General features: G+C 42.9%; 1 protein-coding gene across 4 annotated transcripts; it reads left to right on the top strand.

The window, feature by feature from the left end:
* Positions 1 to 2,115: 2,115 nt before the first annotated feature.
* Positions 2,116 to 13,053, top strand: LOC113027698 (transcription factor 20). 4 transcript variants are annotated; one of them, XM_026177392.1, is made up of 6 exons: positions 2,116 to 2,350; positions 3,441 to 6,112; positions 7,812 to 7,905; positions 9,110 to 9,159; positions 9,277 to 9,340; positions 10,764 to 13,053. In XM_026177392.1, the coding sequence occupies exons 2-5, from the start codon at positions 3,446 to 3,448 to the stop codon at positions 9,337 to 9,339; spliced, it is 2,874 nt and encodes a 957-aa protein (XP_026033177.1). In that variant the 5' UTR covers positions 2,116 to 2,350; positions 3,441 to 3,445; the 3' UTR covers position 9,340; positions 10,764 to 13,053. The 4 variants fall into 4 exon arrangements, with proteins under 4 accessions (XP_026033177.1, XP_026033176.1, XP_026033174.1 ...); XM_026177391.1 differs by lacking the exon at positions 2,116 to 2,350 and adding an exon at positions 2,376 to 2,482 and having other exon boundaries at positions 10,790 to 13,053; XM_026177389.1 differs by lacking the exon at positions 2,116 to 2,350 and adding an exon at positions 2,376 to 2,482.
* Positions 13,054 to 14,064: the final 1,011 nt, after the last annotated feature.

Here is a 14,064-nt window from a genome sequence, read left to right as displayed (position 1 = left end):
CTCCAGACACATGAAAAACGTGAGAAACACTACAACCATTTAATTAGTGCTAATGACGCATAGTTTTTCCATGAGAAGGCATGCTGCAACGTCCCCTGTAACATGTTTTGAATGAAACAAACACAACAACCAGTTGATTTGAGCAGAATGTAAATGAGAAAATAAACAACTCCACACATAACAAATATTAGGGAATCTATTTTTTGGAATAAAAGTGTCTGCTAACATTTTCAGTATCATTATTCATCTTAAAAACTATTCACAGAAACCAAAACCCCCTTTTTTTTGTACCAAACTCTAAACATATTTCATTCTGCAAAGTTGACCAAATTGAACATGACCCTATGTGAACGAGTGGAATTGCAAAAAAATTACAGTAGAAGAACTATTTTTTTGTACTTCCACACTGGCTTCATTTCTCAGCTCCAAAGGTTGTCCCTTGGTGTCAAAGGGTCTGGCTATAGTCATACGCAGTAATTGCTGTGACATTCCTTTGAGGCTGGAGTGAAAAGGTTTTGGTGACAATGAGCATATTCTATTACTGACCATGGTTTAACAAATGGACGTAGTAATTTATTTAGTATAACCCAAAATGAGACTTATAATTAGATGTGTTGAGGTGACTGTTGTGATCTGGCCTTATATAATTAAAATGGAATTGAATAAACCCGGGAACATGTTTACAAAGGCCTGTTTTAAATTTCTGAAAAACTATTTTCTTGCCATTGTTTACGACCTTCTTCATAATGGTCATCAGCTGTTTATTGTGCTTTAGCAAAACAATTCACTAGACAGTAGTATATGAACTAATTTTGTTGCTTGCCTATGAACAGTCCTGTGGTTTTCATTTCTCTGCTGCATTAACAGGTTGCTTTGAGGCCATTAAAAATAACTCAGATCTAAGGCACGCTAAGCTATTTTCAACTATAGAAAACCTGTACAGAAACAGGTTCAAAGTTTAAAGTGTGATGTTATGATGAAGTAGTACATGCCATACTGCATATGTTTTGCATACTGCATAGTACAGTACATACTTTGTGAAGGCAACAACCAGTCATACCTACTGCCACTTAGGATCACCAAGTAACCTAACCTCATGCATGTCTTTGAACTGTAGGAGGAACCCAGAGAGAACATGCAAACTCCACACAGACTCCCATGACCGTCTTGCTGGACGGTCACACATTACATTGTAACAACTGTTATTCACATCACCAAGTGATTTTAATGTAACTTTTGTTGTACAGTATGCATTATGTGTATGTTAGTGGTATACTAATTGATGGAATACTTCCTTATCTCAGTCTTACCACTGTGCTATTGAACCTAAAGTGTGTTACCACTTTGGATTTCATCATTATTTATTATTCATCTCTGGCTCTCTTCCACAACTTGTGTTTTGTCCTGTCTCCCTCACCTCACTTCCAATGGCTCACGGTGTGGCATGGGTCCCCTCCCTGAGCCTCTTCTGTCAGAGGTTACTTCCTGTTAAACGGGAGTTTTTCCTTCCCACCTTCGCCAAGTGCTTGCTCATATGGGGTCGTGTGATTGTTGGGATTTTCTCTGTGTTATTGTTATTATTAGTAGTACCTCACAATATGAAGCACCTCAAGTGTAGTGACTTGATGCTAATATAATGAAACTGAACTATTATTATTAGTAGTAGTTGTTGTTGTTGGCCTTTCTTTAATACTGCTATCAGTAGCAACGAAAGATCATAAAACACTCAAAAGTAAGGCACTGATTAGTACTTTCTATTAGATCACACCACTCGTCTCCCATAATGCCTTTCTGTTCCTTAGCCAAGTGACAACTGTTTCATTGCTCGGTTTGACTTGTCAGGGCACCCGATATCAGATGACGGCAATGCTGAATAAAAAGAAAACACAAAAAACTTTTCATCATCAGTGACTAGCAGCAGAACTTGACCTTGAAGTAGGCTAGCCTACTTCAAGGTCAAGTTCTGAAGCTTTGACAGCTTGCACGCAACCGCTGGATAACTGGCAAATTAATTTATCTGGAATAGATACTGAGTTTCATTTCGCGAAACCTTTTTTGTATTTGGACTTTGCTTTTTATTGACATGTTAAAATTTTATAGCACTAAACCTACTGGTAATTACTTTATTGTGAAAGGAGTGCCCGGAAGCCTTAGATTATGTACAACTTGACAGTGCTGCTATCAGAGTAGTGTGTTCCTGGAAAGTGTGTGGATCTTTATTTAATTTAGGGCTTTCTCACTTTGTAATTTTTACTGGGGTTCATTAGAATAGATGTGTTGCTGAAGGAGATGTGGGGCGGGAGGGATTCTTAACTGGACGTTTAAAAAAGCTGCGATTTCTCCCGTCCGGGTAAGTTTTGATCAGCAGCAGAACAGCACAGCGCATTACCTCCGCTCTGTCTTTGTTTCATCCAGCCGGGCCTTGCCCCGATGCTTGCTGTTCTCTTTAATTGAGAGAACGTCTCGCCAAACTCCATGAAAAGTAACCCGTAATTTGATAATACCTTGGTTTACGTGTTGTTTGGACCTCTACTAGCGAACAGGATGTCTTTCTCTAAATCTTTAAGATCTACTCTTCAATTCGGAACTCATTTAATAAAGCAAAGGCCACAATTTTAAACAAAATAAAACATCTTTAAATCTCATTGGCTGCTGTTTTCGCACTAAAGTTAGTAAGAGCCGCAGTAGGATGTAACCCACGGTGTCTGTCACTGAGCTATAAAAGTTGTCAATTTATCGGAATAATCACACTTTGCGGGCAGTGGACCTCGCCGAAATGAACAGTGGCTGTTGTCGATAAGTAGAAGTTGATAAATCACGTTTTGTATGATACGGTTTCCAGTCTTCAACTAAAAAGCCCTTAAAGTTCTCAAATCTTTAATGCAGTTAGAGAATGTTACCGGAGCCGGGCCTAGCTAGCGTTAGCTGTGGCTAAGCTAAGTGTGGTTAGCAAGCTCGACCTGTTAGTTCTAGTAGTTAAAAAGTCAGTCCAGCGTTCGGACAGAGATTATTGGGTAAACGTAACAACTTTTTATTCAGAACATTTAATACTATTAAGACAATTTGGAAATAAGCCAAAGCGTAAATTGTCAGTTAACCCTTGCCATATTCTCCAGCGTTAATGAAAATCAAGCACACGTCAGTTTCCAAGCTAATTTTAATAGCATGACTTCATTTGTACGGGGTTGTGGTTCAGTTCTTTGCTTCAAATGAAATAAGCTTACTTTTGAGTGTGTTGAATAACAGTGTAACAAAGTGTCAACTCAATGTAATGGTAAAAAGTAAAACTGTGATTTGGAGCTTTTGGGGGGAAAGAGTATTTGGTCTTAGGAAAGCCACTCTGGTTATCCTGTGTAGTGGTGAAATAAACCCAGAAACTGATCTCTGTATGCCACCATTTATAAGCTAACATGAATATCTTCTTCATTTTTCTACTGCAGTTGTTATGGAGCAGCCACCAGGGAGCATAGATGATCTACAGCCTCAAGAGCTCTCTACTTCCTGCATCCCCACTGTGATCGACCTGGCCAGGAAAGGGGAAGAATGTGTCCTCAACTCCACGACGGCTTTTGATGGCTTGTCGATGGTCAAGAGCCCCGGCTGGTTCCCAAACTCTGGGAACAGCAACCCTGGATTACAGGGATTCTCAGAGACCAGCTCCTCAGACATCGCACACCAATCAGGGGATCAAATTCAGCCAGACAATGCCTTCTCGCGCACTACAGTCACCCTTTCATACGTGAGCCGGTCTCACGTCTTGTCTTTTCAAGACACCCTATCTCAACACTCGCCTCTGTACAGTGTGTCGCCTATCAGCAAGTTCTCCCTCCACCCTCCTTGTGACACAGATAAAGGGCTCGGGGAGACCGGCTGTGCAGTGAACCAGCATTACTTGGCGCAGGTTGAGGGGCCCGAGGACCTCGCCACACAGACGGAACTTTTTCAGTCATTGTCTCAGGCTCAAGGGGGACTGGAGAACAATGTGGACAGAACACAGGACTCTCATGAGTGTAACAGTGGAGTCACTTTCGTTGAGAATCACAGCCTTGCTGGTGATGACAGCCCACATCTGGATAACTGTTCAGGAGCATGTGCCGAATCCTCTCCAGAGACTTTCACCCCTGTCACAGAGAAGGACGAGGAGAAAGCAGGCGCTGAGGTGCTCTTTCTCATGTCTAAGACACCAGAGCAGGTGGTTGCCTCAGACAGTGCGGGTGCCAGAGACCTTTGTTCACTGAGCAGGGAGTATATAAGTCCTCTGGAGGACCCTGTTTCCCCCTCTGCTACCTCACTGGACGATGTGGAAGATGTATTTGTGCTGCCTCAGGCCTCGAGCTCACCCAGCGGCGACAACTCTTATCTTGAGACAACTGAGGGGGTCTCGTGTGATAGCTTGAATACAGAAGGGGCCATTCAGCCAAGCTCTGGCATCAGCGATGGCACCACAAGGTTGGATTCAAGTGATGAAAATAAACAGCCGGGCAGTAGACGAAAGGCTGCGCTGGAGCCTTTGATCGACTTGACAGATGATGTTTGTGCAGCGGAAGTTCCTGAAAACAATCACAAGACTGTTATTCCTCACATGAACGGGAATGCAAAGGCACTAGAGAGAAGTTTGAAAGAAAAGAAGCTGCCAATACGTTCCAGCAGAGGGACACGGCTAGAGGCCATAGTTATGAATATAAATTCAAGCAGGTATAAAGTATCAGGATGCATACGCACTAGTAACAAAGTTAATGCTTCCCAGTCAACATCTAGCGATTCCACTATATCTATTTCTAAGAAGAAAGACTCTGTGTTAGCAGGTAAAAGGAGAAGCCGAGTAAAAGTGTCTGCCTCAGCGAAACCAGTGAAACAGAAAGCAGTAACTCCTCTGAAAAGAGGCAAATCAAATAACCTGAATACTGACAGCTGCAAAGACTCTACCTCTGATTCAGAAATGATCGGTAATTCTAAAAAGTCACGGCGCAGCGCGCCTCCAAAAAGCCCCCGGTCTGCTGCGCGGAGAGAGAGTTCAAAGACTGAACCGGTGAATGTTTCCCAACCTGTGCACCCACCCGAAACTAGCCCTGTGAAGTCAAAGAGGAAAACCTCCCCACAGTCAAGTCCTCAGTTTGCTCTACATAATAACTCAAAGGAGGAGCCTGAACTGCTTCCTCAGCCAGACCCCTCAGTGGAAATCCAGGTGGCAAGATTTTCACCACCATCAAAATCTCCAAAGAAAAACCAAGGCAAAGCCAACAGCAGATCTCCTGCTAGCAAAGCGTCGCCCACTGCCAAGACGAAGGCTGCTCGCACTCCCAAAAGAAGGCGAAAGAAACATAAAGCGGGTCAGTCTTCGTCCATGTTTTCCCCAAAAGAGCCTGAGATCAAGCTCAAGTATGTCAACTACAAGGAGGATAAAAGGGATATGAGGCCAGACAGTTTCTCTCCGTTTATCCACGTGGAGCGTCAGCAGTCCTCTCCGTCGCTGTGTACTGTCGTCAATTACCCAGAGGAGGTAAGGGCGCAGCACAAGAAGGGCTCGCAGCAGCAGGCTAATACCAGCGGCTTCATTTCTGCAGTCGTACCCAGCACTTCCTGTCTGCAGCTGGGCCGGGTGTCCACTCACGGTCAGGATCAGCGCCCTCTTATCTGCTGCCTGTGTGGGCAGTCAGCCAACGCCATGGACTTGGGGGACCTTCACGGCCCTTACTTCCCTGAAGGTTACCAGCCGAGCACCAAAAAACCAGCCAGCACTTTAGGCCTCAAAGAGGATGACTACAGTGATTCGGACTCTTCATCTTGCAGCATGAGAGGAAGGGGGAGGAAGTGTGCCGCTGTGCCCGCTGTGCGGGCCCTGAGGCCTGGAGCTCAGCTGAAGAAGAGGGGCCTAATAGAGAACCACCGATGGAACATCAGCACCATCGGCACAGGCAGCCCTGCAGCTAAACGAGTGCGGTCAGATGCTAGCTCTGCGAATGTGGAGGACTGGTATAGCCCCCCTATGTTGCTTCTCCAACCTTGTGAATACTGGCTTCATGAAGACTGCGGCATCTGGTCTGCAGGCGTGTTCCTTGTGAAGGGCAAAGTGTACGGCCTGGAGGAGGCTGTCAAAGTAGGCCAGGAGACGGTAAATTTGCACTTTAAATTTGGAGTGTTGCACAATAGCACATGGACTCATAGCTGATATAATGAAGCTGGAAATGAAAGCAGCATTGTGATGTTAATGTACTGCAGGTGGCTTGTTTTCTGTGCCTGTAAGAGAGTTATATATTTTAAATGCTTTCAAATCACTGCAAGAGGAAATGTGAATAATTAGCTTATTAGCTCAGTTAGAAAAACACTGGAAATTATTGGTGCAGGGAAAACGACAGTGAGACACTATTTTTGGGGAGATCTCTTTACTTTTTGGCAAAGTTTTAACCATCTACACAGTAAGATGGGTACAGTGCATTCTCTTTTGAGGCCAAAAGTCAAAATTTGCAAATAGCCAGTCAGGATTTCTCACCTGGAACACCTCCCTGAACTCAGGCGTCCAACTCGGAAACCTGGAGCAGTCTCACTAACTGTAGTCTGTGTAGCTACTGTTGTATATTTTCTACTGGCTAAAATAGTCATATGCACTGACCCGGTTCTGTCTGTGAACGTGCTGCAGCAGTGTTTTTAAGTACTGAAATCCAAGCATAGGGAGTGTTGTTAGTGATGTATTAGTAATAAATATATACGCTCCCCCTTGCTGAGGAGCAAATGAAATCCGGATTTTCCAACTTTGCTACCAAGACTTGGTAACCTCGAGAGTGACGCCACTCCCGGTTCCAACATGGGTCCTCCAAGGCCGTTATTCTTAAGGAGAAAAATGGTGCCAGTGGCTTTACAACCATATAATTACAAGCACTGTGCAGTCAGAGTTAGGTTCTAATTTAGCTCTTTATAACCTATTTGATATAACCAGTTAGAAACCTTGTGAGAAAAGGCGAAAATGACCGAAAGTTGATTTAAAGGTTCTAGTTTCTGAAACTATCCTTATTCAGCATGTAGTTCAGATGACCTAGTCCAGAATTCCCCCAATGTTTCATTTGCCTCTTTTTAAGATAAGATCATTAAATTAAACATTGATCTCTTTTTAAGTCATTAGTAGAAATCTTGCATAACTTAAGGCCTTCGATATTTATATGATGATATCAAATGTGTGTTTCATAAAACAGTCCCTGCAAAATGTGTCACGGCAAACTTTTGACTGTTGGTTGAGGTCATACAGCTCAAGATAACCTGAGCTAGCTTGTGTTCATCCATTGTTCTACACATACACTTGAGACACTGCAGCTGGAGGAGCAGCTAGTGCCAGCATGTCCCTGCAGCCACCGGAGTAGGAGTTATGCATAGAAATTAATAGAGGTGATAGTATATTTTAGCTTGAGCATGCCTCGGGGACTTTTAGTTTGATGCCTGATACGACTGAAGATCAACATTGGCATCTTAAAGTCAAAGTGTCTCCTGTATGAAGGGTACACCAAGGCAGCGTTCTTTCAATTTCTCCCAAGGTGATAAGGTGTTAACCATCTTAAACCATCGTGAGTCAGACCGATGTCAGATTGGTGGTAAATGCAGCCTTTCGGTTTCGCTTTATTTTGAAAGACTGTTAAAGAGCCTCACTGTTTACATCAGCCATTGTACATTATGACGACTGCTGCTGAAGGCAGTGTTTTAATTAAAACTATATAGTAATTACCTTAGTGCTATATATCCTGTCCCATGTAGTAAAAATGGAAATCACAGCTTGCAGAAGTGTGCACGATGTCTTCTCTTAACCTCATCTGCTGTTTTTTCAGACGTGTTCAGCGTGCAATGACCCAGGTGCTACGCTGGGCTGTTTCTTCAAAGGCTGCCCCAACAAGTACCACTACAGGTGTGCTCTGGAGTCAGGTACGCAGCAGAGCAAAAACTCTTATCATGCCAGTCTTGTGCAATTTTAAAATTTGCATGCATGCTTAAGTTGTAGACTGCATGTAAAAGATGGACCCGAATTAATTTCATTGACCAATAATTTTCGTCATAGTTTGAAACTTTTGTCACGAAATGTCTGTGAAGGTTCTCAGTCATCCAGGTCATCGTAGTCAAAGGAGCTTGCAAAGAAAAGCATCTGGACTCCTTTAAGTTGCTTGAAGACGTTTCACCTCTCATCCGAGAAGCTTCTTCAGTTCTAAGGTCAAATGGCGGAGAGTCCCAGATTTAAACCCAGTGGGAGTATCCCCCCCCCCCCCCCCCCCACAGAGGGACAAAAGGACCCCCTGATGATCCTCTAATCACCTGAGCCAAGGTGTGAAAATGGGTGTGGGTCCCAATCAGCCAGGCTCCTTTGACTTTTGTCACAAAATAAAAATGAGATAATGCAGGGGAAGTGATACAATCTGAAGTAATCTCCTTGTGCATATTTGACTCTGGCCAATGCAGAAGTGCCTCAAACTTGGATTCTTTCTGCTGGCGCCTGTGTTTGGGGAAAAATGCTTTCAGTTGTGTAGAAGTCCGCGGGAAAATGGCCCTGGCTCTAGGTGACATCCGTAAACCTTTTACGGAGTGTTTTATAGTCTTAACTGGTAGTTCCAAGTTTTCTTAAATACAGCATTTTTTTCTCTAATAGTCAAAAAAGCGAAGTATGTTTTAGGGCTTGGTGGCCAGGTTCATCTTTTATATACAGTCTATTTTTTCAGGCTTATCTTGAGTGTTGAATTTACTTACAGTAGCACGCAGCCCTGCAGGTTTTCCTCTGGTGATTGGAATTTTTGCCACCACCCACACTTTGATGGAGTAACTTTAGATTTATGTATGCCATCTGCCCCTCTGACTACTGTTTTTACTCTTTCTTATTTACTTTTTTTGCTCCACATCTGAAGTCTCAAATTAAACTTTAACAGGTACAAAGTTAAAGTTGAACACATACACCCACGACTGTTGCTTTGTGCTCAGTGTGTGCGTGCACGCATGTGCACTGTTCTGAAAATAGCTCCTTTGTGAAGGGCTGTTGGCTCTTATCACTTCCGCTCAGGCTGAACTTGCACGTGGGGGCGTTTGAGCCTTGCAGATGAATCAGTGCATCGTTGCCAACTCCTGTTCTGTTCTTGTTCTGCAGACTGTGTACTCATTGAAGAAAACTTCTCCATGAAGTGTAAGAAGCACAAGGTGAGCAGCAGTGCTCTTTAAAACTGTATTTGTGTGCGCTTTTAAAATGTATCTTATTGAAGATTTGGCTTGTGATCATTTAAAAACGTAACCTCTGGATTTGTGATGTCTTCTTAGAACAAGACATTCAAAGGCCCCTCCAGGGAGCAGATGGGACGAAAGGGGACAGAAACCTCGTGAGGTCAGTAAATACTTTTTCTGCTTTCTGCTGATCAAACCACTGACAGTTGAAATATATCGGGCAACAAGAGAGCGTTTTTTGTATTTTTAAAGCTGTGAGCCAGTATAGTGGTTATCTTGGTTTGGAGTATCTGCTGAGCGGCAAAAGTACACAAGCTAATTTTAATTTAGCTCGTTTTCTAAACCCACAGTACCGATTTGCACGAGGCATCAACTTCCTGAAAAACAGTATTGAGCATGGTTTTAGTTTAACCTCAGCCACAATCAAATCATATGTAGACGTGCTGTTACCTCTAGAACATCGAAATGCAGCCAGAAATGAGTGATTTCATTTAACTGTTTCCATTAACTGTTCATGATATTATAACAATCTGGAAGTGAATGGGAAAGACAGCAACTCAGGTTAGCTCAAGAACAGTGTGTACAGAACTTAATGGAAAGGGTTTCCATGGCTGAGCAGCTACATCATCAACCACAATGCAAAGTGTTGGATGCATGGGTGTAAAGCATGTTGACACTGGACTCCAGAGCAGTGGAGACATGTTCTCTGGAGCAGCGAATCACACTTCTCCGTTGAGCAATTCGATGGACGAGTCTGGGTTTGGTGGTTGCCAGGAGAATGGTACTTGTGTGACTACACTGTGCTAAGTGTAAAGTCTGGTAGAGGGGGCATTATGGTGTGAGGTACGAGTTGGACTCGGCCCCTTAGTTCCAGTAAAAGGAACATTTTGGCCACTTTCATGGTCCCAACAGTTTGGAGATGACCCGCTCCAATTTTAACATGACTGTGCACCAGTACATAAAGAAAAGCCCATAACGACATGGACGAGAGAGTTTGGTGTGGATAACTTGACTGGCTTGCACAGAATCCTGCCTCAGCCCGACAGAGCACCTTTGAGATAAATTGGAGCAGAGACTGAGCTAGCTAGGCCTTCTCATCCAACATCAGTGTCTGACCTCACAAATGTGTTTCTGGAAGACTGGTCAAAAATTCCCATAAACACTCCTAAAACTTGTGGAAAGCCTTCCCAGAAGAACAGAAGCTATTACAGCTACAAAGGGTGGGCCTGCATCATATTAGTCACTATGGATTAAGAATAGTGTTCGCTCAAGTTTATATGCATGTGAAGGCAGATGAGTGATTACTTTAGGCAATATAGTGTATTTGTTAAAAACATATAAGCTAGTTTTATTAGATCGGAGGGTTTACTTTAACAAAGCATGGTTAAGTTTTTACTAAGGGAAATGGGAAACAAATGAGAAACATTGAGACAAATCGACCTGCTCTTATCACTCGAGCTACTGGTGGTTAGGATCCCGAACCCTGGTGTGATGACTCATGTAGTGGCAGCTGCTGCTACTTTTTTTGCTCTCTATGAAATGCATTGAGAGGGGTTTTTTTGTTTTTGTTTTTCTCCTGTTAGAAGATTCACCTGCAGCATTTTCGCAGGCCTTCCCACCACCTCGCTGGTAACCATGGCGACACTGGACCAGGGTTGTTCTGACTGACAGCTAGCACCCGCAAACCTTAACTTCACCCTCTGTCCTTCAACTGCACTGTTAACCCCCACCAGGCACTGGGACTGGAGGACCCCGGTCACCTCCCTCAGTCCAGTCTGACAGTACTTATCAGCCAACACCACCCGCGGACTGACGAGAACCGTTCTTGAAGTAACATGCTGAATTTGTTATTTGTGTAGTTATTTATATGGGATGTTTTGGTTTCTTTTTTCTTCTTCTTCTGAATTAAATATGAATAACAATCAAAGATATTTAATTTTTTTTAAAGATTTTCTAAGTATTTGATTATATTTGGGTTATTTATTCTTGTATTGGTTTCTTTAGCAATTGTCAAAGAGGTTGGATTGAGTGTTGTGTTTTGTTTTTTTTAAGTTATTGCTAAAGCAGTTTTGATGTTGAATTAAACAGCCAGTCATGGAGACAGAAAGAAGGGGCTGGTGGTTCAAGGTAGTACCCTCCCAGAGTAAAGGTACCTGATTATCGTCAACACAACAGGGTTCCAGATTTAATGCAACACCTTGTTGGATCATTATGCTTTCTGTTTCCCGTGCAGATTCACCCAGCAGGTGTTACTGAGCGAGCCGCAAAGCGTGCATGTATTTGAATGTATTTTCACAGGAAGCACTTTGGCCCTCTGCTCCAGCTGCAGTATTACTGTCTTCAGCTGACCACTGCCTCCAAACGTTGTTGGCTTCAGGCTCTTATATCTGGCTTTTGAGGCTCATTGGTCACCTTGTCAACTTAAAATAGTCAGATCCAACTGCCTGCCTCCCACCTCGGCCTGAGAGAATTTCTGCCTGTACGATCTTTAAATCAGTTTGGATCTTTACAAACTTCAGTCTGAATTGTTAGGAGCTGTGTTAGGGGTTTATAAATTATTAAACAATTAATTTTCTTCCACTCCTTAAGGAAAGGGAATCCTGTGTTAGATTTCCCTTTCATCATCTCAACAAACCAGCCCCCTTAGACTACAGGACCACTCAGCTGCTCACTTGACTTCAGACCCAACAAGGAGGGGCAACAGTTACTCTGGTGTTCCATCGGTCTTAAATTGAATAGGAATGGCCGCGCTAGTATTAAGGTTCCTGATGTCTTTACTTGGGCCTACATGCTGCTTTTGAAGAAGCCTTATCTGACTTACCAGCGCTACATGGACTCAGTGTTCCTTCACTAGCTTGTGGTCCAACAACAAATCCGTGGATGTACTGCACACGGTGTTCCTGAGGGCAGCTTGCATGCACTTTTATGCAGCAGACTCTGTTGTTAGTAATACCAGATACGTGCTGGGCCACCTCCTAGTAAAACCCTCTGACTGCACAGGTGCTCACCTACTCTGTGGGACTGGCTCAAACCCAGCGTACCTGTTGAGGACGTCAGACTCTGTTTTTTGTTTTAGAAGAAAAAGTCTTTGTGATCAGTTTTGGTGTTAAAGTCTGTGTACTTCTCCTTAGCGCCATTAGGAGCAGCGCTGTGCTGTGTGAGGCCCATTAAGCCATTACTCGATGTCAACAGACATCCACACAGAGGCAGCTGAAGGCTTCGTCTGCTTAGTGTCTCACCAGCAGCAGCAGGATACAAACACACACATCTCCCTACCCTGAAAACACCATGTCTGTTCCATTTGTGCCATCTTTCTGTTTTGCCGTTTTTATATTTTGTTGCAGTGAAATAATAAATGTTTTAATCAACCATTTTTAAGTAAGCAGGTGTGTCACTGAGCCTGTAGGTCTTTGTTTTTCGTTTTCCAGTTTCAAGCACTTGTACCAAATAGAGATTTTGGAGAATGTTTTATTATTACAGTCTTGCAAAATGCTTGGATTTTTTAAAACTATGTTGTATGTGTGTTAATCTCAGGGCTGAATCTCAGATATTCGAATGGGTTTTTATGTTTGTTTTCTTCTGTTGTGTCAACCCCACATTGACTGGAGCAATGACACATGTAGCAGGAAGTGCTCATCTCCTCAGATGTAACGCCTTTTTTCTGTCCTGGTTACACACTACTCGTCACATTCCAACGCCGCCTCCATGTGTCCGTCAGTGATGCGGTGTTTTGTTTTAGGACATGGACTGCTTCACTGTCACACTTTTGTCATCGTCTTATTTTTATGGTAACTTTTTTTGTATTGTCTTGTCCATTTGTTGGAGCACCAGAGGTCATGTAATTGTTTAAGAATAAATATTTTGTTCACTGTTTTTCTGAAAGAATTTTTTTTCTTTATCTTGAGTAAAGTTTTTATCTCATAATATAGACATATTAGAATACTGCAAAGCATCAGAATGACTAATATGAAATTATATATTATGATAAAAATAAATGTGAAATTGATATATAGTTATAGCATTTATCCCTTCGTCCTGCATACTGAGGTGATGTCCACAGTTTGGCTCAGTTTTTCCAAAGTTGAGACATTTTTGTCTTTTTATTTATATGGTTGGGAAGAAAGCAGACAAGGGACAGCAGCATAAACCTGCAGCCATCTACAGATTTTTGTTGAATGCAATACATAAAACAACCACACACCCCTAAAAGAGAAGGAAGGGATGAAAGCATTTAAACCTGGGACACCTCCAGTAACTGGATAAAACCGTAGATGCTGCTCTGGGCGCAGTCGTTTAAAAGATGTAATCTGAATAACAATTATCCAGCTTTGACAGGGCCCTTACTTAATCCACTTTGTCTTGGTTGTTCAAAAGGACATTTTATAAAATCACACTGATCCAAAACTACTGAAAGCCTTACTGGTAATAACCAGTAATTTTACTGGGATGCAGAGGGCGCCAAAGTTCATGCAACAGAAAAGCTCCCTTATTAATTCATGATATTAAGTTTGACATTAACAGCTGTTATGTGAAATATCTAGTTAGCAATGCATTTGCTGTTTAATTCATAACCATATTTCACCTGCTTTGTCTTTATGAGAATGTAACAGCTCACAAACACTTAGCAAAAACACAAAGACAGGTGGAACTCATGCATGAGTAAATCTACTATTTAAAAGCGCGATCGTGGCTCAAGAGTTGGCAGTTCGTCTTGTAATCGGAAGGTTGCCGGTTCGAGCCCCGGCTTGGACAGTCTCGTCGTTGTGTCTTTGGGCGAGACACTTCACCTACTGGTGATGGCCAGAGGGGCCGACGGTGCGATATGGCAGCCTCGCTTCTGTCAGTCTGCCCCTGTGACTACAACTGTAGCCTCCACCAGTGTGT

Source organism: Astatotilapia calliptera, chromosome 8 (genome assembly GCF_900246225.1).
Source record: "Astatotilapia calliptera chromosome 8, fAstCal1.2, whole genome shotgun sequence".
In the NCBI taxonomy this organism is placed as follows: domain Eukaryota; kingdom Metazoa; phylum Chordata; class Actinopteri; order Cichliformes; family Cichlidae; genus Astatotilapia; species Astatotilapia calliptera.
This window is presented reverse-complemented; position numbering and strand designations above follow the sequence as displayed.

What these genes read in the sequence shown, in the direction of transcription:
- LOC113027698 (XM_026177391.1), top strand. An exon ending in TCAAAGTAGGCCAGGAGACG is followed by an intron (nt 6,113 to 7,811) that starts GTAAATTTGCAC and finishes CTGTTTTTTCAG; the next exon opens with ACGTGTTCAGCGTGCAATGA. An exon ending in CAGGTGTGCTCTGGAGTCAG is followed by an intron (nt 7,906 to 9,109) that starts GTACGCAGCAGA and finishes CTTGTTCTGCAG; the next exon opens with ACTGTGTACTCATTGAAGAA.